The following is a 20445-nucleotide window of genomic DNA, read 5'->3' as shown; positions in this document are numbered from 1 at the left end:
TCCTGCCATGGCCCACGAACGAACCCGGCATGAACTGCCAACCCAGCCAGGCAATGCCCAGTGAAGTTGAAAGTGAAACTTGTGATCGGTGTGAATGTTGTGTAACACTCGGTAATCTAGGTACCTAAAAACTTCACCTTTCTTCTTGTGAATATCATAGCTACAGTACACCATCATCGTTCTTGTGAAGCACGTTTGTATTTATAAAGGACTCCTTTTTCTGAATTTCCATTTCTGCAACGCATTTGACCAAGTGAGACGTAGACCACCACACACTACATGACTTATACCGTATACGGCTTCATTAACAAGTAGTACATGATGTAGATCAATAGCTAAAGACACCTTTATTTGACTATATACAGTACATGACTATAAGTCTTATTGCGAATGCACTGAGCAGCTTACTATGGAAGCCAAGCAAAACTGTCTGTCTGTCTGTCCGCCATCAGAGGGCACAGCTGTATCACACACAAAAAAATACACACCACACACACAAGCACACACACACACACACACACACACACACACACACACACACACACACACACACACACACACACACACTCCCACTCACACACAGTAGAAAAAGAAAAAATAAGAAGAAAAAAAGATAACTTTAAAAAAAAGAAAACGTTAAAAAAAGTACGTAATTTATTCTAATTGTTGTTATTGCAATTTACGAGCTGCGTTCGCTTCCCGCGTTCGCACGTCTTACTTGTGTTACTATAACTGAGCACCAACATCCACAGAGGCAACCAGAGGAAGTGCAGCTGCTTCACATCTAAATCTATATTACACTACACTACACCAAATATGTTGGGTACCTGAAAACTGTCTCTCAACAACATTTCCGTCAGAGCTAACAAACGTCACACTCTCTATCAATATCATAACATCTTTGTGATCAAACATAATCTCTATGTCAGAATCAGAATCAACTTTGTCATCACATCATGATTACAGAAGTAATAGAGTAGGTGAAATGCTGCAGTCACAGAAAGCGTTAGAATTGGAAAGAGCTAATACAGAGGAAAGAGCCACAGAACAGGTCATTCAGATAAATTAAATATACAAGTCCAAACATCTGGTGCATGATTTAAAAAAAAGGTGCAATGGATAGGTGATTAGGTGTCACTATGGATGACAGAAATGCTTCTTGTGCAGGTGAAAACATCTGGCATCTAAAAATAGCTGGAGGTATATCACAGTGTATTGTGCATTGTGCATGCGGGTAGATGGCAATACAGCATGGCAACAGGCCTCAGAGCACTTGTATCTGCTCAAAACCTAATTTACTGACATGCAGTCAGTCATATCAGGCATACAGTAACAGTATATCAAGCAGAGTGAATCTTGGTGTTATAACCATTTTGTTTTCTGTTCCCAAAGAGCTGGCACGTGAGCTGGACTTCACTGAGGAGAGGATCAAAATGATAAGGATCGAGAACCCCATCTCACTACAGGACCAGAGCCATGCCTTGCTGAAGTTGTGGACGGAAAGGGAAGGAAAAGATGGCACAGGTTTGTGCTAGTGATAGATAGTATCGTCAGCATTATCACTGTCACAACTAACACATTTCACAAATAGTTGGTGTCGGGTGGAAATCTTGTATGTACAAAACCATTACTTTTCAGGAAATGGATGGAGTTATGTTTCAATGTTTTATCCCACAATTTTGTAACCCATTTTTTCACCCAGTTTCAATTATCTAATGTAATCCTGGGCACTACACTTCCTCTGCCAACCTGGGGGGGGGGGGGGGGGGCAGCGGACTGACCTCATGCTTCCTTCTATGCATGAGGAGTCCAAGCTGCTTCTTTTCACCTGACTGGGGAGAGTTTCCCCGGCCGGACGTAGCGCGTGGGAGGAACACGTTATTCCGACCAGTTCCTTTCCCCTCCATCAGGCGCCCCGGCTAGCCCAGGGGGAGGTAGTTTTAGAGACCAGGATTACGGCATGTTTTTGTGAGGGTACCTACCCTAGGGGACACGGGGAGAAGATGCATACTATTCAAAGGTTAACTATTTATAAAACTCACAGACTTAATTAACCGCTTTCAACCTGGGTCTCTATTTTGGGCATGTCATTATAGGTGAACATTTTCAAAACTTGTCCAAAATAGCAGGAATTACAGATCTACACACGTCATGGCACATTGACTGTGTTTACATGGGCAATATTTCTTCATTCAGAATGAGCTCATTTCAAATATTAGTGGAATATTCCTGTCCATATAAATTCATTGTGAGTTTGTAGATTAACTACTTTATGGGATACATAATACAAATACAAATTACAATTACAATTTAGGCATTTAGTAGCCTCTAAATCCAGAGCGATTCACAGTAAGCAATAACACATGTAGAGTTCTATGTCTACATATATGTCTAAATTACACAAGTTAAGCCTTTGCATACGCCTGTAAGGTCGTCGAGGCTAGTGCAAGTGCAATGACAAGTGCTACTACATGAAATATGTAGTTCTTCTGCCCAACAACAGTGATATCCCTTATGGTAATTACTCATTTTGTGATCATTTTCCCACAGAAAATACGTTGATAAAAAGACTGACAAGGATCAATCGAATGGACATTGTTCACCTCATTGAAACCAAGATGAGCAAGTCCACGGAGGATGAGACGTCGTCACACACTTATGCAGAAATAGAGAGAACTATAGCGCTGGACCATCATAGCGAAGGTACAGTACGCTATAATGCTGGCTTGGATGTTGATGAAACTGTATCTAAAGAAAAATGAAATCCCAATCACTGTACCGTATCACTCCTTAGGTTTCTCTGCCCTTCACGAGGACTTTGACAGTCCCAGGTCAGGCAGACGTTCAGAATCCACAGCCAGGAGGAGTCCAGGCTCTGGAAGACAAGTGCCCATGGTGTCAGCGGAGGACTTGTCCTCCAGCCTGTCATCGCTCCAGGAGACGGGACGGACGGAGACGGACGCGTCGGCAACGGGCCTCCTGAGACATGCTCAGAAGGATAAACTGCAAAAAGAAGTAGAAATAACATAGTAAGCATTTCAGGATTGTTAATGAGTGTGACCATTTTTTTGGGGGGTGGACGGATGTTTTGTGGTTTTAAGATCCCTTGAGGAGGCGCTTATGGTGGCGCAGTGATAAAGTGCCTGCTCAGTGCCCACCACCACAGAGGTTGTGGGTTTGAATCCACCGTGGTGCATCTGGCATTGTCAAACGTCTATTTTTGAGGGGTGCTAGCCCCTCCTATGCCCAGCTTTCCGGGTTTGTGTGAACACAAACAATTGGCTTGTGATTGGCTGATCGCCCCATAGCGAGGATTTGATTGACTGAGTGAAGTACATATTGAAGATAAAAGTGAAGGCAGAAAAGTGAAGATGCCAAAAGTGATTGGCCGGAATGACATTTTTGATGATTGTCTGAGAGCGGAATTTGATGTATGATGATAAGACCGCCCCTCACTTCACACAAGTTGGTATACACTATAGTCATGTGATCAAAACGGACCTGTCCGCTTCCCCATCCCCATTGGCTATGATTGCCTTCCAAAGCTTGCAGGATTGGTCCGTTTTGAACAAAATGCCTCAAATCATGAACACAGTGAATTCCATGAAATTGTGCACACACATTCCCACTAGGCCGAGGAAGAAATGCCACTTAAAATAATTCAAATCAGTCTCATGGTGGCACTATAACGGGCCAATTCATGTTCTTACCTATAACTGCACCAAGCTATGTACAACTTTGTAGGCGCACTCCCTATAGAGGCCAAGGAAAAACCTTGCCCTGCTTTTTTGTCCGCTTTCCCATATTCCATCCCGATTACCTTCCAAAGTAGAATTGCAGAATTGGTCCATTTTGAACAAAATGCCTCAAGTCTTCAACACAGTGTGCGATGTCTTGTGAAACTATGCACGCACATTCCCACTAGTTGTATCCGTTGTGGAGACTAACCATTACAAACCCTTTCTTTTCTCAGCACAACGCAAGGAGATTGTGAAGAAGCATCAGAATCGGTGCATCAGGGCGATCTAAAACGAGTAAGTCCTGTCTTCACATTGTACCGCACCTCCCCCCACCAGCTCCGGTCCCATGTGATAGATCCCGCGTACAAAGGGGCGCCCGCATTGTCTGGCCAGGTTGCCCCTCCTCCGTATCCCACTGTTGAGCCAGCTGTGGAGTCGGCGGACGAGGAAGGGGCTGTGGGTGGAGAGGGATGGAGCTTGGAGTGCCTGCAGACGACCCGTCCTGCATACGGCAGCCAGTGGTTGTCACCGGTGACTTGGCGAGAGGCGTCCAACCATTCTCGAACGGGTGTGTGTGAAAGTCGCCCGTTGTCTATGACGGACTTTGGCGATAGTTTGAGGGAGTCTGATCAGGCCGAGCCAGATTTCAGTGAAGCGGCTGTGGAATTGAAGGGAACCGAGGAAGATGATAAAGATCCCTCCGTTGCTTCAGTTACAATTACTCCCCCATTGACTGAGACCGTCTCAGCAAAATCTTATACAAGTAGCATTACACATGAGGTTAGAACTGAAATAATGTCTCTGCCCGGTGAACATCTCTCTGCTGCTAAGGCCGAACCAGCAACCATAAGACAGGCTATTTCAGAGGAGCATTTGAATGAAGTAACTCGTCGACTGTACGGTGTCCTTTATGGGTCTGACATTGATTTGACAGCTTCAGATACTGAAAGTGTATTGCTAGAGGCTAAGGATTCATCCAGTGAAGAGTCAATCCAAGCTACATTGGGGATGGATGAAGTGCAGTTGGCGTTTGAGGTTACAGAGGTTTATGAAGCCATTTCCCAAACCTGTGAGCCTGCACATGACACTGCCAATCAATCATTGCCCTGTGTCATTTGTCCAATTTCAGTGGTTCAAACGGATTCCAAGGTCTCAACAGCCATCATTCAGGTGTCACATGACTCAACTGCAAAGCCCTTAAAGGAGCTAGTAAGTCCTAAATCAGGCAAATCTCTCATACAAGGGGTTGAGTATAGCTTTGAGATAACATTACCACTCACGCTGGATGGAACTCAAAATGAAGATATAGCCTACATAGAAACGGCAGCAGACTCACAGACCTCAACATCAGGCTACGATAAACAGGCCCGTAGGCCTGAAGTAGGTGTAAATAGGTCCCCATCGCCCGAATTGGCATCAGACTCAGAGTGCATTCTTGAACTCCAAAGGTCAGCAGATAGATCATCTCTTCAATCTATGACATCTGCCGATAAGTGTCAGTTGGCATCACCCGACTCGCCAATACATATGAATTGTCCACTCATTCCTGACATGTCAGTACAACTGACAGAGAGTAGATCCTCGTCACCAGACTCAATAATATTTTCAACAAAGGGACTGAGTCATATTTGGCCTGACTCCACTATACCTCATATTAGGCCCTTGTCTCCCCTTCCACCCCCTGTTGTTCAATGGGAAGTATTGCTGACTGCACCAGAGGCTACATCCAAGGTGCAAACATCTGAAACAGAGGAAAGGCCATTGACACCAATGGTTCCAAACAAAAAGCCATTTGGGAGGCCACTTTCACCAGACAGTGACTACAGTGGAGGTAGATCTAACACAGCACTATTTCATGAAGATTGGCCATCTTCACCTATTTCAATTGCATCTGGAGAAGAATACATAACATTCTCCCTTGACTCACCCATACCAGACCTCAGAGCAGAATTACCTACAGAAGACACATCCCCATCACCTGTAGAGTCAATCTCTGAGTTTGATGATGACTGGGTTGTTGTGTCTGTGTCCGACACTGAGGAAACAGAGGAAAGACCAGAGTCAGTAGCTGACAGTAGCTCTCCAGAGTCAGTAGCTGACTACAAACCTACGTCAGCAATGTCGATGGCAGAAGGAAGAGTGTCATCTCCCCAATCTGAGTTATTTTCATCTTATGTCATTACAAATACCTCAGAACGTCATGTAGCAGCCGAGTCCACAGAACCTTTACCTTCTGCAACAATACAAGTGCCTGAGTATGACCTTCATACAATAGCAACAGAGTCCACAGAACCTTTACCTTCTATAGCAATACAAGTGCCTGAGTATGAACTTCATACAATAGAAACCGAGTCCACAGAACCTTTACCTTCTATAGCAATACAAGTGCCTGAGTATGAACTTCATACAATAGCAACCGAGTCCACAGAACCTTTACCTTATGCAGCAATACAAGTGCCTGAGTATGAACTTCATACAATAGAAACCGAGTCCACAGAACCTTTATCTTATGCAGCAATACAAGTGCCCGAGTATGAACTTGTGTATGATGCAGAGCTGTGGAAGTTGATTTCTCAAATCCATGATCCACAGTATGTAGGAGAAACATTCCATAGTAAAACAGGTGTTTTTAAGTATGCTGGACATGGAACAGCATTGTTAACAAAGGACCCTAAACTAAGTGCACCTGCGTTTCTTTCTGACATACTAGTGACACTCGTTTCTAAAACCAGACCTCTTTCCTCTGAATCTTTATCTGACAGGCCACTGTCACCCGAGTCACTTATCTCAATGGTGAATATCAGAGCAGTATCTCCTACATCTGTCTCATCAGTCAATGAACACAGATCACTGTCACAAGACTCTCCAATTCCACAATATGGGCAGTCTGACTCAGTGGCTTTAGTGACCGTTTCTGACACAGGAGATGATCCAATTCCAGTATTTTTGGAAAATAGACCATCTTCACCTGAATCAGTAGCATCAGCTGGAGAGCATAGATCACGGTCATGCGACTCACCCATAGCTGACTTCAGACAAGCACAACCTGTATCTGTACTTCCCAGCCCATCATCTGCTGAATCTTTATCCTCAGATACGGAATATATTCCAATGGCTCTTCACTCGTTAAGCACAGAGGATAGGTCAGAGTCACCAGATGCTTTGTCATCAGGAAAGGTCGATGCAAAGTCTAGTTTACATTTGGAAACTTTGGCTGAATGTGGCTCTGTGGCTGAGATGGTTCAATCTGAAAATGTATTGACATCTGCTGAGCCCAAACCTCTGAATTTGACATCTGCAATGGCACATACTTCCAATAATGACCAGCTAGATGCTAAATCACATATGCTGACTAAAGAAACTAAGGCAGTTACATCTGGATTAGACTATTTAACAGAGAATGTATCTCATGAGTCATCTAAACCAGGAGAAACAAAAGAGGCTAAACCCAGCCTAATAACTGATAAGGCAAAGACTGTGAAAAATCTAAAATCCAAGAAATCAAGCAAAACAGAAGTTGAAACTGCCAGTGATGTTACAAAATGTGAGGCAGTATCACCTGAATCTAGTATAGAAACACAGCTGAAAGTGTCCAATGTAGCTGAATCTTCAGATCATGTGTCACCTCTATCATCAGAAACTGTGCGTGATGATGGCATTACAGACCAACCTATACCAGTAAAGTCTACAGCACCTATACATGAATGTCACGTGGACGTATCCCCAACAGCAGTCAGAGTGCCAGTATACAGACTTGTGTATGACGCAGAGCTTTGGAAGTTGATCTCACACATCCGTGACCCACAGTTTGTTGGTGAAACCTTCATGAGTAAAACGGGAGTCTTTGAATATGCTGGATCAAGGATAGAGCATATTCAAAGTGAACGACATTTGACAGATGGGAATGACCGTACTGGCCTACGATCAGAGCCTAGACCTTTGTCACCGGAAGATTATTATGGTTTAGAATATAGACCCATGTCACCTCAATCGCTGAGGTTGATGGCTGAACTGAGAGCAGATTCTCCACAGTCAGTAAGGAGTTTAGATGAGAACAGCATGTTGTCTCCAGACTCACCCATTCCCCAGTATTTTGTTTCTGAACCCTTCAAATGTTATCACAGGTCATCATCAACTGAGTCATTGTCAGATATGGAACTGGAGTCTGATTTACACAGTTCAAGGCTTTTTGAGGAGAGGCCAGTGTCTCCTGATTCAATAGCATCTGTAAATGAATACAGAGCACTCTCACCCGAGTCACCGATTCCTGAGTTTTGTCTGTTTTATCCTGAGTATGCCGTTTTCTGCAGAGAATCTAGGTGCTCGTCACCCGAGTCAGTATGTTCAGATGTAGAATATGGGGCTATCTCATCATCATTATTCTCTGAGGCCAGACCCTCGTCTCCAGATTCTGGTGATGAATATAGAGCAACCATGTACACAGAAAATGACAAGGGGCCTCTAATGGAAAAATATAGACCAATGTCACCTGATTCTGAGTCCGAATTCCGACCACTGTCAGCTGACGAGCTTAACGTTATCGGATCAGATTCTCCAGCGTCTTTTAATTATTTTATATCCTTTCCACCAGATTCTCCTGTTCCCCAATTCTTTATTTCACATGCGGAAGTTGTACAGTCGGCTGTTCGGTCAACCTCACCAGAGTCAGTGTTGTCAAGTGTTGAATCAGAAACCGAATTGTGCATCCCATGGCTTTTCAGTCAAGATAGGGCTTCCTCACCTGATTCAGTAATATCTGTAAATGAAAACAGGGCATTGTCACCTGACTCACCCATCCCTGATTTTAAACTACCAATGACTGAGTCGGACACAGTTGCATATAGATCCTCTTCACCAGAATCAGTGCTCTCAGATATTGAATATGGATATTCGGCTTCAGAGGCCCATGCTGAGCAGAGACCAGACTCGCCTGACTCTGTTGTGCTCGAGCCTGGAGAAGGGCCTGCAGTAGCTGCGCCAATGTTTAAAGTGATCCAGATACCAGTTTACAGACTAGTGTATGATGCAGAGCTTTGGAAGCTGATCTCTCAAATGAAAGACCCTCAGTATGTAGGAGAAACGTTCATGAGCAAAACTGGAGTGTTTGAATATGCTGGAACAAGGACAGAGTATGTAAAGATTGAGACGGATATGAAAGAGCTCGGTAGAGCTCTGTCACCAGACTCTGTGTCAGAGTATAGACCTCTCTCACCTGATGAACTGGTTGTTCTCAGATCTGATTCCTTGGAGTCAGTGAAGTCCCTGGATGAATACAGGGCTTTGTCTCCAGATTCACCCATTCTCCAGTATTCAGTCTCGTTCCCTGAACCTTCAGTTTCATGTCGTAGAATGTCATCACCTGAACCGGTATCTGACACCGAAACTGAGTTATTTGACACTACATCGTATCATTTTGAGTGTAGGTCACTATCTCCTGAATTGATGAACAAACACAGGCCTCTCTCTCCTGACTCACCAATACCTGACTTTACAGCAGTTTGTCAGGAATCTGTTTCTTTGTTTGGTGTATGTAGATCTTCCTCCCCTGAGTCATTTACCTCAGATATTGAGTATGCACCGTTGATTTATGATCAAACGGCCTATCCTGGTGCTCAGGATAGGCCAGATTCCCCTGAATCAGTGGCATCAGAGGCTGAGGAGAGACCATTTTCACCAGATTCAATTCCAGAGTACAGAACCTTATCGCCTGAGTCAATGATGTTGTTGGAAAAGATTAGGGCATCATCTCCTGAATCAACAACATCAGTCAATGAGTTTAGGTCTTTGTCACCAGACTCTCCTTTACCACAGTATACAAACTATATCGAATCAACCATATCCATAAGTGGAAGCAGACCATCGTCGACTATTTCTGTAATGTCAGAATTTGAAATGGAGGTTTTGGACACACACTTATTTTCAGTTGACGGGAGGCCATCTCCTTCTCTTTCAACAGCATCTGGAGATGACTATAGGGCTCTCTCCCCTGATTCTCCCATACCTGATTTCAGACAGGCTACTCTTCAACTATTGGCTTCAACCGCAGGGTACAGATCTATGTCGCCGGAGTCAGTTATAGATATAGGGTCACTTGATTCTGACTCAGAGGACAGGGCTTTCTCACCTGAATCAGTGATGTTAATGTCACATCTCAGATCATCTTCTCCTCAATCAACTGGATCTCTGAATGAATTAAGACCTCTATCGCCTGACTCTCCCATTCCTGACTTTAGACAGGCACTACACGAGTCTATCATGTCACATCTGGGAACCAGGTCCTCTTCACAAGCATCACTGTCCTCTGATTTAGAGATGGAACCTGAATTAACATTCACAGTGTTCTCTGAAGAGAGAGCATCATCTCCTGACTCAATGGCCTCAGTTAATAAACACAGAAGACTTTCACCAGATTCTCCCATACCTGCATTTGAACACATATTACCAGTGTCATATGCTGTTGCTATGGAATTCAGGTCCTCATCACCTGAATCAGTAGCTTCAGAAATAGAATTTGCCCCTATAATTTTCCAGCTCTTGGGTTCCAATATGGATGTGGAGACTGATTTGTGTATTGAGTGGCTTTTCGAGGACAGACCAGATTCTCCTTATTCTGATGCATCTGGGGATGAGTCTAGACTTTCACCCGACTCTCCCATTCCTGAGTTTAGACAGGCAGTACAAAGTTCTGCCATTATACACATGGGAACAAGGTCCTCTTCACTTGAGTCATTGTGTTCAGATTTAGAGATGGAGCCTGAATTAGCTTTCACAACGTTCTTTGAACAGAGAGATTCCTCTCCTGATTCAATAGCATCAGTCAGTAAACACAGAATACTTTCACCAGACTCTCCCATACCTGACTTCAGACAGGCTATTCTTCAGCAAACAGCTTCAACGGCAGGGTACAGATCCATCTCACCGGAATCAGTTAGTTCAGATATAGAACACGGGGTTGTGTCTTTAGCGGGACTATGCGATGAAGGTCGACCCTCCTCTCCTAATTCTGTAACATCTGGAGATGGATACAGGGCCCTGTCTCCAGACTCACCTGTACCTGAATTTAGAACATGGTTACTTGAACCTCTTCCATCATTTGTTGGTTGTAGAACATCATCTCCAGAATCTGTTACATCAGATATTGAGTATGCACCTTTGTTTTGTTCAACATTTGTCATTGAGGATAGAGCAGATTCGCCAGAGTCATTCCTATCGGAGGTTGAGGAGAGACCTCTGTCACCTGATTCCGAGTCAGAGTACAGGCCTTTCTCCCCTGAATCAGTGATGTTAATGTCATTTATCAGATCATCATCTCCTCAATCAACTGGATCTCTGAACGAATTAAGACCTCTATCACCTGACTCTCCCATTCCTGACTTTAGACAGGCACTACGAGAGTCTATCATGTCACATCTGGGAACCAGGTCCTCTTCACCTGCATCACCGTCCTCTGATTTAGAGATGGAACCTGAATTAACATTCACAATGTTCTCTGAAGAGAGAGCATCATCTCCTGACTCAATGGCCTCAGTTAATAAACACAGAAGACTTTCACCAGATTCTCCCATACCTGCATTTGAACACATATTACCAGTGTCATATGCTGTTGCTATGGAATATAGGTCCTCATCACCTGAATCAGTTGCTTCAGAAATAGAATTTTCCCCTCTAGTTTCTCATCTCTTTGAAATTCAAGACAGACCAGATTCTGTAGCATCAATTGATGAATACAGATGTTTATCACCAGACTCCCCACTGCCCCAGTACATACAGCCTGAGCCTAGCATGTCAGCAGTAAGATACAGATCTGTATCACCTGACTCAATATGTTCTGACATATATTTGGATACGTATGAATATATGTCTGAAACATCCATATTCTATGAAGACAGGCCCTCATCACCAGATTCAATAGCATCTGGGGATAACTACTATAGGGCTCTGTCACCTGATTCCCCCATACCTGCATATGGACAGGCAATATTTGAATGTATTGCAAACCCTTATCGATCATCATCCTCACCTGAGTCAATTACTTCTGATATTGAGTACATATTAAGTGAATACTTGACATCTGGAACTTTTGATACTGAACTTAGACCAGATTCCCCTTTATCTGTTACATCAGAGGATGGGGAGAGGCCACTATCAGCTGAATCATTAACAGAATACAAACCCATGTCACCTGAGGGGCTTATATTACTCAGACATATCAGGTCAGTATCACCAGAATCTACTGGATCTGTTGATCTGTCTCCAGATTCACCTCTTCCTGCTTTTGCACAGAGTTTCATTGAGTCTATCACAATGGAAACTGGTTATAGGTCTTCATCACCAGAGTCTGTAATGTCAGACATGTTCTCTTTGCTTGATGTATCTTTCAATGAAAGCAGACCACAATCACCCACGTCAGTGATATCAGATCATGAATACAGATCACTTTCTCCTGAATCACCAATACCTGACTTTTCAAAGGCCATTGTATATGAGTATTCCATGACTGTGAGAGACTTAACACTGGCTGAATATTCCGATTCCGATGACTTAATGCCAACTGTGGATTATTTTGTTAATGAAGAGAGACCAGTGTCACCTGAGTCTATTGAGTCAGAGGCAGATGAATTACGACTATCACCCAAATCATCAGTAACGGAACTAAACGTCCCAGTGACTACTAAATCAACCACTGAAACTTTATCCACAACAATGGCTCCCACATCATCACAGGAATCAGCCATTCTGGTTGCAGAGTATAACCTGGTTTATGAGGCTGAGCTGTGGAAGCTAATTTCTCAAGTGCATGACCCTCAGTATGTGGGGGAAACATTCAGTAGCAAAACAGGGTTTATGGAATATGTTGGCAGCACATTAGAGTACGTAGAAACTGTTGACTCTGCCACAGAACCTGTTCCAGAAGGGTCTACAATGGAAACTACCCAGGTTGATCATGAAAAACTGTCTGCTGTAAGCCCACTACCACCAATGCTTGAACACGTGACTCCTTCGCCAACCGACCAATACAGACAGACAGAGCAGAGCTTTGAAAGAGCTGTCCCTCAGTCAGGTCTAAGGTCGGGTGATGATCAGGGGGTTATATCAGCGTCTGATTCAGCCATGTTGACAGAAATGAGGGCATCATCATCAGAATCGAACACATCCATTGATGAGTTTAGAGCACTCTCTGCAGATTCCCACCTGCCAGAATTTAGAAACGCATTACCAGTATGCATAGCATCACTTAGGTCTGCATCGCCATCACCAGAATCTGTTGCATCAGATATAGATTATATGCCTTTGGGTTTGGAACATTTGTCCACTGAGCTTAGGCCAATATCTCCAGAACCTGTGGTGCCAGATGATCAGGCTGAGAAAGACAGACCTCTATCACCCGATTCAGAATCTGAATATCAACCTGTGTCACTCGAGTCAGCTATGCAAATGGTTGACCAAAGACTCTCCTCCCCAGAATCGACACCCGAGCTTACTGAAAACAGCCGGCTATCTCCAGACTCACCTGTTCCTCACTTTACTGTGTCACTGGTGGAATACACCACCACATGGACAACACACAGGTCATCCTCATCCGACTCAGAGAGTTCAGATTCAGAGTCCGAGGTGGTTGTCACATCATCAAGAGCCATTGAAATTGAGAGGAGGCCGTCCTCACCTGAATCCATATCATCTGTCAATGAGTTCAGACGATTGTCGCCTGACTCACCTGTACCCGAATTCATGAGAATATTGTCATCCTATTTTATAGATGTTGGCCCTGAAGAAATGTCGTCTTCACCTGTGTCTTTCAGTGATCAGTCATCAGACAGTGAGTTTGTACCAATACCGTTTGATTACTACATTGATGATAGTCTAAGGCCATGGACGCCGCAATCTGTTGATTCAGAAGAGGCGTCAGATTTAGGTTTGGAGCAGGAAAAGGTTTTAGTCTCTGACGCAGAACATTTGAGTCATGTGACACCTGTTTCAACGGTTGACCAACTTCCACTGGCTCCAGACGAAGGGCTTATGGTTGTCGCCGCATTACTAACTTCAGCTAATGAGTCAAAGATACCGTTTGATTATTGCATTGATGATAGTCTAAGGCCATGGACACTGCAATCTGTTGATTCAGAAGAGGCGTCAGATTTAGGTTTGGAGCAGGAAGAGGTTTTAATCTCTGAAGCAGAACATTTGAGTCATGTGACACCTGTTTCAACGGTTGACCAACTTCCACTGGCTCCAGACGAAGGGCTTATGGTTGTCGCCGCATTACTAACTTCAGCTAATGAGTCAAAGATACCGTTTGATTATTGCATTGATGATAGTCTAAGGCCATGGACGCCGCAATCTGTTGATTCAGAAGAGGCGTCAGATTTAGGTTTGGAGCAGGAAGAGGTTTTAGTCTATGAAGCAGAACATTTGAGTCATGTGACACCTGTTTCAACGGTTGACCAACTTCCACTGGCTCCAGACGAAGGGCTTATGGTTGTCGCCCCATTACTAACTTCGGCTAATGAGTCAAAGATTGAGGACGGACATTTCAAAACAGATGGTCAAAAGATAACCAGATCAGAATCAGAAACAATATCTCCACATGAGGAAAATCTACACCACGAATCAGCACACAGTGGAAAGATGTTAACTTTGCAAACCACTCACGGTGAGGTAGAGTTGTCACATGAAGACGGTCCCACTACACCCGTGAAGGCCCAGGACATAAAAGAAACCAGAGAGCTAATCCTGTACGCCAGTGCTGTTGAACAAACACACACGACTGCCACACAGAGGGTAAGAGAAAGAGCATGGCCGTCGTTGCGAGGGGTTGCATCACTTGCCAGTTGCCACAGAGGAACACATTAACATGTCACTTGAATGGAGGACACTAACCGTGTGATGTGTCTGGATGAAGTGAGATCACAAAATGGAGTGTGCTCTGGTTTGTAACATGTGTGCGACAATAAATTAAGTGATTACTAATTTCACTTTCTCCAAAGCTAGATCGGCAGCTAACCCTTTTCTGGCATTGAAGTTATTATAGTCAAGGCACATCTTACGTCTAACCAGATGTTGCTTGTGTGGAAAATAATTGTAGTTTAATTGAATGGTGATGTTACATTGGTGAAAATGTGAAGTGAAGTTAATGGTGCATGGCTGCATGCACCATGAAGTGTACGTAATGTGTTGGTAATCAGATGGTAACTGACATTCATTTTCAGAGCACACCTCAAACAAAGGAAACACAGTTGCAGACGGAGAATAAAGTAGAAAGCAAGCTGCTGCCCATTGCAACAGAGACACAAGAACTCGATCAGTCATCAGCTCAATCGCATGATTTCTCGGACAGTGAGCCTTCTTCACCGATGTCAAGTTCCTATCTAGTGCCACCAGATTACGATGCCATATTTTCAGGACGTCAGGCCCCGAGAGCTTCTGAATGTAGCCGAGCCTCTCCGACAGACCTGAGTCCTATCTCCTCGGTGTTCAGTGACCCCCCTTCAGCTCAGGGTGTCTCTCTGGCCACCCCAAAGGAAACTGCGGAAGACTTCGAGTTCTCTCCAGGCTTCAGGCAAGTCCTCTCAGAGTTTGAAAAAACACTCTCTGAGTTTGGAACACAGCAGTCAAACGTCTCAGAAGAACGCCCAGAATCCTCGCTACACTCCGACTCTGATGTGGAGTTCTTTGACTGCCATCAGGGCTTCTCGGACTTGTCCGAAACAGAAATCAGCTATCGGATCTCTGAGCCCCCATCCCCTATGCCCGGCAGCAGCCCTGAAACTGGCTTCTTTAAAGAAAGCCCCCCTGAATATGCAGGCCAGTCGTTCCTTCGGGTGGATCATCACAAGCGCTTCTCGTCGGGCAGTGAAGAACTCAGCGAGTTGAATTATGATTCAGAAGGTGCTAAAGAATACAGCGTGGAGAGGAACTTGCCTGTTTGTGAGGAGCTACCCTCCAGAGATGAGGCAGGCTTTGATGATGATGATGACTTTCTGGGAAGGGTAAGAGGTCAAGCATGAGCTCACCGCTGCCCTGGTTCGTTCGTGTCCTGCCTGCTCGGGCTGCTTGCAGTGGGGCTGCACTTGACATTAAGAAGGCTGCCAAACTAAAACACACAGCTTGAGAGTTTCTTTTCAAAGAATTAAACTAGGAGGCTAATGAGTGCCATGTTTGCATGTGTGCATTCACCTACTGTATACATACAATAACAGAAAAGGTCTAACAACAACTTTGAGGACAGAATAGAATATTGGATGGTGATTGCTTGGTGACTGAAAATGCTGGCTGCGACGGAGTTGGTGTGCTGTGTTGACAACGGCTCATTTTTGAGCGGTGCACACCGCTCCAATGACTGGCCGCGTGTGTCCCTATGTCCGTATGTCTGTCCGTTTGGGGTATGAGCGGCTGCAATACCGCTGGGTGACCTAAAGTGGCACCGCTGAACACTGCACTTACATTGAGCACCACAGCTATAACAATAAATGTATAACTAACAAAAAAACTGTACCGTACACGTACAGTATAGTAACTACTAACTACCATAATAAAGGTATCGATGCACCGCTCAATTCACACAGGTGTGATTTTTAACTAAACATTGACCTTCACAGGGTGTTGGGACTTAATAGATTGTGTAATAACGCTGTATAAACCACTTTCAACATCGGTTTGACCCTTTTGCTCATTTTGATTTTGGCTTGTCATTTCCATCCATGCACGTCCGTTTTGGTCAATCGTTGTGTGATACATCCACCTGTACCTCCTCTTCATCTTCTTTCAATGTTGCGTTATCCATAATGTATATACCACATTATGTCATACCCTCCCTCATCTATTGGTTTTAAAGAACCTCTCTGTCAAGGTAAACTACGAAAGCCAAATCCCATTGCTAAAAACCAAGAGAAAAGAAGGGACAGGTTTGCCTGCTATAATATAGTGTAGATGACTGATTTAACCTGTTGTGCCTTGATCAAGTCGATGCACAACAGGTGCGCAGCCACACCCAGCTCTGAGTCCAGTTCTAGTTTGACTCAGGCCAGGTGTGACTGCTTAAATCAGTCATCCCTCTCACAATAGTGTATGCCTGCGGTGACACTGTGCACACATGTCATATTGACACATGCCGGCTGTGTGCTGTCTCTCAGGAGATAGCAGAGGAGCTAGGGATGCTGTCCTCTGATAGCTCAGAGGAGGAGGTGATAACCACCAGGGTGGTCCGACGCAGAGTTATCATCCAGGTAAAGCAGCATGTGCATGTACAGTACTGTACAGTACTGTTCGTCGCCGGTGTGTGCAGTGGTGTGATGCTAGGCTAGTTGGCAGCATTTATGTAGCTGTTCCTGTTTCTTTCGTGCAGCATTGACTTAACAGGTGTTGAGATCTACATGATAGCCGTATCAGGTATCATAGGGAAAGACAACTTTGACTGTGAGGAATGCCCATGGCATTTTCTTTGTTCATTTCATTTCTGCATCATACTCATCCATTTTATTTTGTGGTGTTGTCATTGATTTTGCGCTATTTTCCCCTTGTGCCCTATTGTCAACTTTAATTTACTGTTGTTGAAATCTTGAAAATCTACACAGGGGGAGCATGTTTCTATATTATTTGTCCTGGTTTTGAAATGTTTGGGTGATAACATAAACCAGGGTTCTCAGCCAGTCAGTTGCAAGATATTCTGATGGCATCCCAAATCTAAACGACGGAAAATGACTACTGATGTGCTGTGTGTAATATTGGGTACTGATGTCATGTTCATTGTACAATCCAAAGCTCCTCAGTGTGCAACTAGTTGAGAATCCCGGGTCTAGTGTAAATTGTGCCTCTGTGTGCACCACTGTAGCAGAATGTACCTTTAAACGGTGTGCTTGCTCCGTACAGGCGGATGATTTGCCAGACATCCCAGCGCAGACCGTGACAGAGGAGAAGTACACAGATGAGCACGGGAACATTGTAGTCAAGAAGGTACGATAATGTTTAAATGCTTAACAACTACTGTATCCTGGGCATGTCTTAGGTGAACATTCAGCAAAAATGGTAAATCTTCTTCTGCTATTTTTGTAATTTGATGTACTACAGTAACTACAGTAAATAGGGTTTACCTTGCATTAAATGTACACTATCATGATTTTCAACATATTTATGTTGTATTTGTTGGATAAGAATTTGTATTATGTATATATAGATAATCAACAAATTAACTGCACATCACCCACCATTATGGATTCCATTTGAATATGTATTATTTATATTTGCATCATACTGCTCATGTTCCCCAGAGATAGTGTTAGTGGTTAAGACCCTCTTCTCTGGAGACACAGGTCCTGGCCTACGACTGAACCCTGTTAGATGCTTTCCTGTACTTATCCTAATCTGTGTTTCTGTTAAGTGTCTCAGAAAAGATCATTACAAATCACTTTGTAATGTAATTGCACTGCTCATTCCCTGGGACGGCTACAGGGACGGCAAGGGGGGGCTTTAGCCCCCTCTGGTGGAGGCTTAGCCCCCCCTAAACCCCCCCTCAAAACAAGCCCAATTGACTGACTTCTATGTAAACCAAGATTCATTAGCCCCCTCTCTAAATAGCCAGCCCCCCCCCATAGCTAACCTGACGCTGCCAGATCCAAAAAGCTTGCTACACAAATTTGTTTCACAGCTTATTTGGATCTGGGATCGCGGAAGCAAATTCGATGACGGGGCTGTTCCTTTTTTTCAAGATACATGGTAGATGATTGGATGGGAGCGTCTGTCTATCACCGTGTGGGCGTGCAAACACAACCAATCATATCGACGTGTCTATATACCGTCACATCCGCTTTTGCACATATCCCGCCTTTAGCTCACGCTGATTGGTTCGGTACGAAGCAGATCTGACTCAGGGCTCAACTCCGTCAGAGATCCCAGATGAGTGTTGTGTTGGGGAATATGTTTCCCCAATACCGCCCTCATCTGGCAGCGTCAGGTTACCCCATAGCACCCCCAGTCACAATGTTCTGGAGCCGTCGCTGCTCATTCCACTCCATTGCAGCTCTTGAAAAAAACAAATGGTCGAGTGATGTTTTATATTCAGCCATGAAGGAAAAGGTGTCCGTCCCTCTGTGCTGGTTTTAAAACTCTGTCCTCTCTCCACCAGATCACGAGGAAGGTGATTCGTAAGTATGTGTCTGCGGACGGAGTGGAGAGACAGGAGGTGACCGTGGAGGGCTCTCCCCAGGAGATGGTGGCCATAGAGCAGGGAGACGCCGTGTCCAGAGTGGTGAGGAGAACGGTGGTTCGCAGCGGGGGAGATCAGGCAGAGGTCAGTGGCATGATCTATATGATTCTTTCTGATTTTTACACTCACAGATGAAAATGTTACAGTAGATAAAAGTATACATGGTAAAAATCATCCTGTAAAAAACGGACCCAAATGGACCATCCATTTTAATACAGAGGATGTAACTGTGTATATTGTTGCACACAAAGGTACAGACAAATACACATTACGTGTTACAGCTCATTCATGTAACTTAATTTCCGGCGACTTAAGACAGATGATTTGACCTCTGATTTTCAGGTGACCTTCTCGGAGCCTCTGGCCCTGCAGGGCACCGCTACCGCCTCTGAGTTTGAGGCGGAGCCGGTGCAAGGTCGTAAGGTCAGCAAGGTGGTGAAGACGACGGTGGTGAAAGGCGAGAGGATGGAGAAGCAGTCAGGCGACGCCTCGTTGGCCGCGGACCTCCCTTCGGCCAGAGAGGACTTTGAGAAGGTCAGTACCAGACCAGACCGACAATCAACAAGCTCACAACACGTCGCGATGCGGCACGTTGTGAGCTTGTAGATCTGCCATTTTCAATTTCATGGAATTGTCATTTTTTGTATTATTCATTTATGAAATTATTTTGAAAAGAATGATTTTCATTATTTTTGTATTTAATTTATGAAAATGTGTGAATTTTGGGGGGGGATTACTTTGAAGATATTTATAATTAAATGACAAATAAGGAGATATAACTCGCAACCCATAAAAGACAATTTCAGTCCATCTAGGACTCATTTTGATCCACACTAAAGAGGGTTTATGATGTTTCAATGTACTTTTAATTGTCCAGGAATTATATAATCTTCACTGACAGTCCAGCATCATAGCTTGGTTTGCAAATTATCGTGCCAAACGGTTATATGCCATATTTTCATATCAGCTGTTGATAACTATTGTCAAACATGTTTTTGAACTTGGGGAAAGCTATTTCTGTTGTAATCCTACCACTTTCTCCTTCTTGTGTCCTCCCTGGCTGTCTCCTCCAGGCACTGAGCTATGCGGGAGGCTTTGGAAAAGTCCTCCCGCCTCAGTTAGTAGAGAGAGAGATTGTTCAGGACGACGGTTCTGTGGTCAAAAGGTTCGACTGCTAGAGCATGGCAGAGTGCTTAGAAACGCTCCAAAACGAGGCTTCACACAAAGAATAACTAACTGAAACTCTGTTGTGTGTTCACACTAACTAAAAACAAACTAAAATCACAGAAAATGCCTGTCGTTTTTGTCTTTTTTGCCCCCATGACAAATGCCCCAATAGAAAAAACTAAAACAAATGAAGAATAGAAACTAAACTAAAACATGGCTAAAACTAAACTAGCAAAACTGCTTAATAAAACTATAGAAATTAAAAAGAAACAGTCAAAAGGAAATCAAAATAATGACAAAAAAATCAATCTCACAGTCACATTATGTGCTTCATATGTG

At 44.0% G+C, this 20445-nt stretch overlaps 1 protein-coding gene across 5 annotated transcripts in view; it reads left to right on the top strand.

The window, feature by feature from the left end:
• Positions 1-20445, top strand: part of LOC308334992 (uncharacterized protein) — a gene marked incomplete at its 5' end in the record, with an annotated part of 160372 nt that overhangs the window by 135674 nt on the left and 4253 nt on the right. For all 5 annotated transcript variants that reach the window (XM_080791914.1, XM_080791913.1, XM_080791912.1 and 2 more), the window contains 10 exons: positions 1393-1524; positions 2551-2703; positions 2795-3029; positions 3974-14519; positions 14948-15727; positions 16871-16963; positions 17607-17690; positions 18859-19023; positions 19282-19473; positions 20013-20104. In XM_080791914.1, the coding sequence (XP_080648040.1) occupies positions 1393-1524; positions 2551-2703; positions 2795-3029; positions 3974-14519; positions 14948-15727; positions 16871-16963; positions 17607-17690; positions 18859-19023; positions 19282-19473; positions 20013-20104 (12472 nt within the window). The remainder of the gene's footprint in view (positions 1-1392; positions 1525-2550; positions 2704-2794; positions 3030-3973; positions 14520-14947; positions 15728-16870; positions 16964-17606; positions 17691-18858; positions 19024-19281; positions 19474-20012; positions 20105-20445) is intronic.

This window comes from Protomyctophum bolini (assembly GCF_963924005.1).
Source record: "Protomyctophum bolini genome assembly, chromosome: 20".
NCBI classification, from domain to species: domain Eukaryota; kingdom Metazoa; phylum Chordata; class Actinopteri; order Myctophiformes; family Myctophidae; genus Protomyctophum; species Protomyctophum bolini.
Note: the sequence above shows the minus strand (reverse complement) of the source record. Positions and strands in the feature narration are given on the sequence as shown.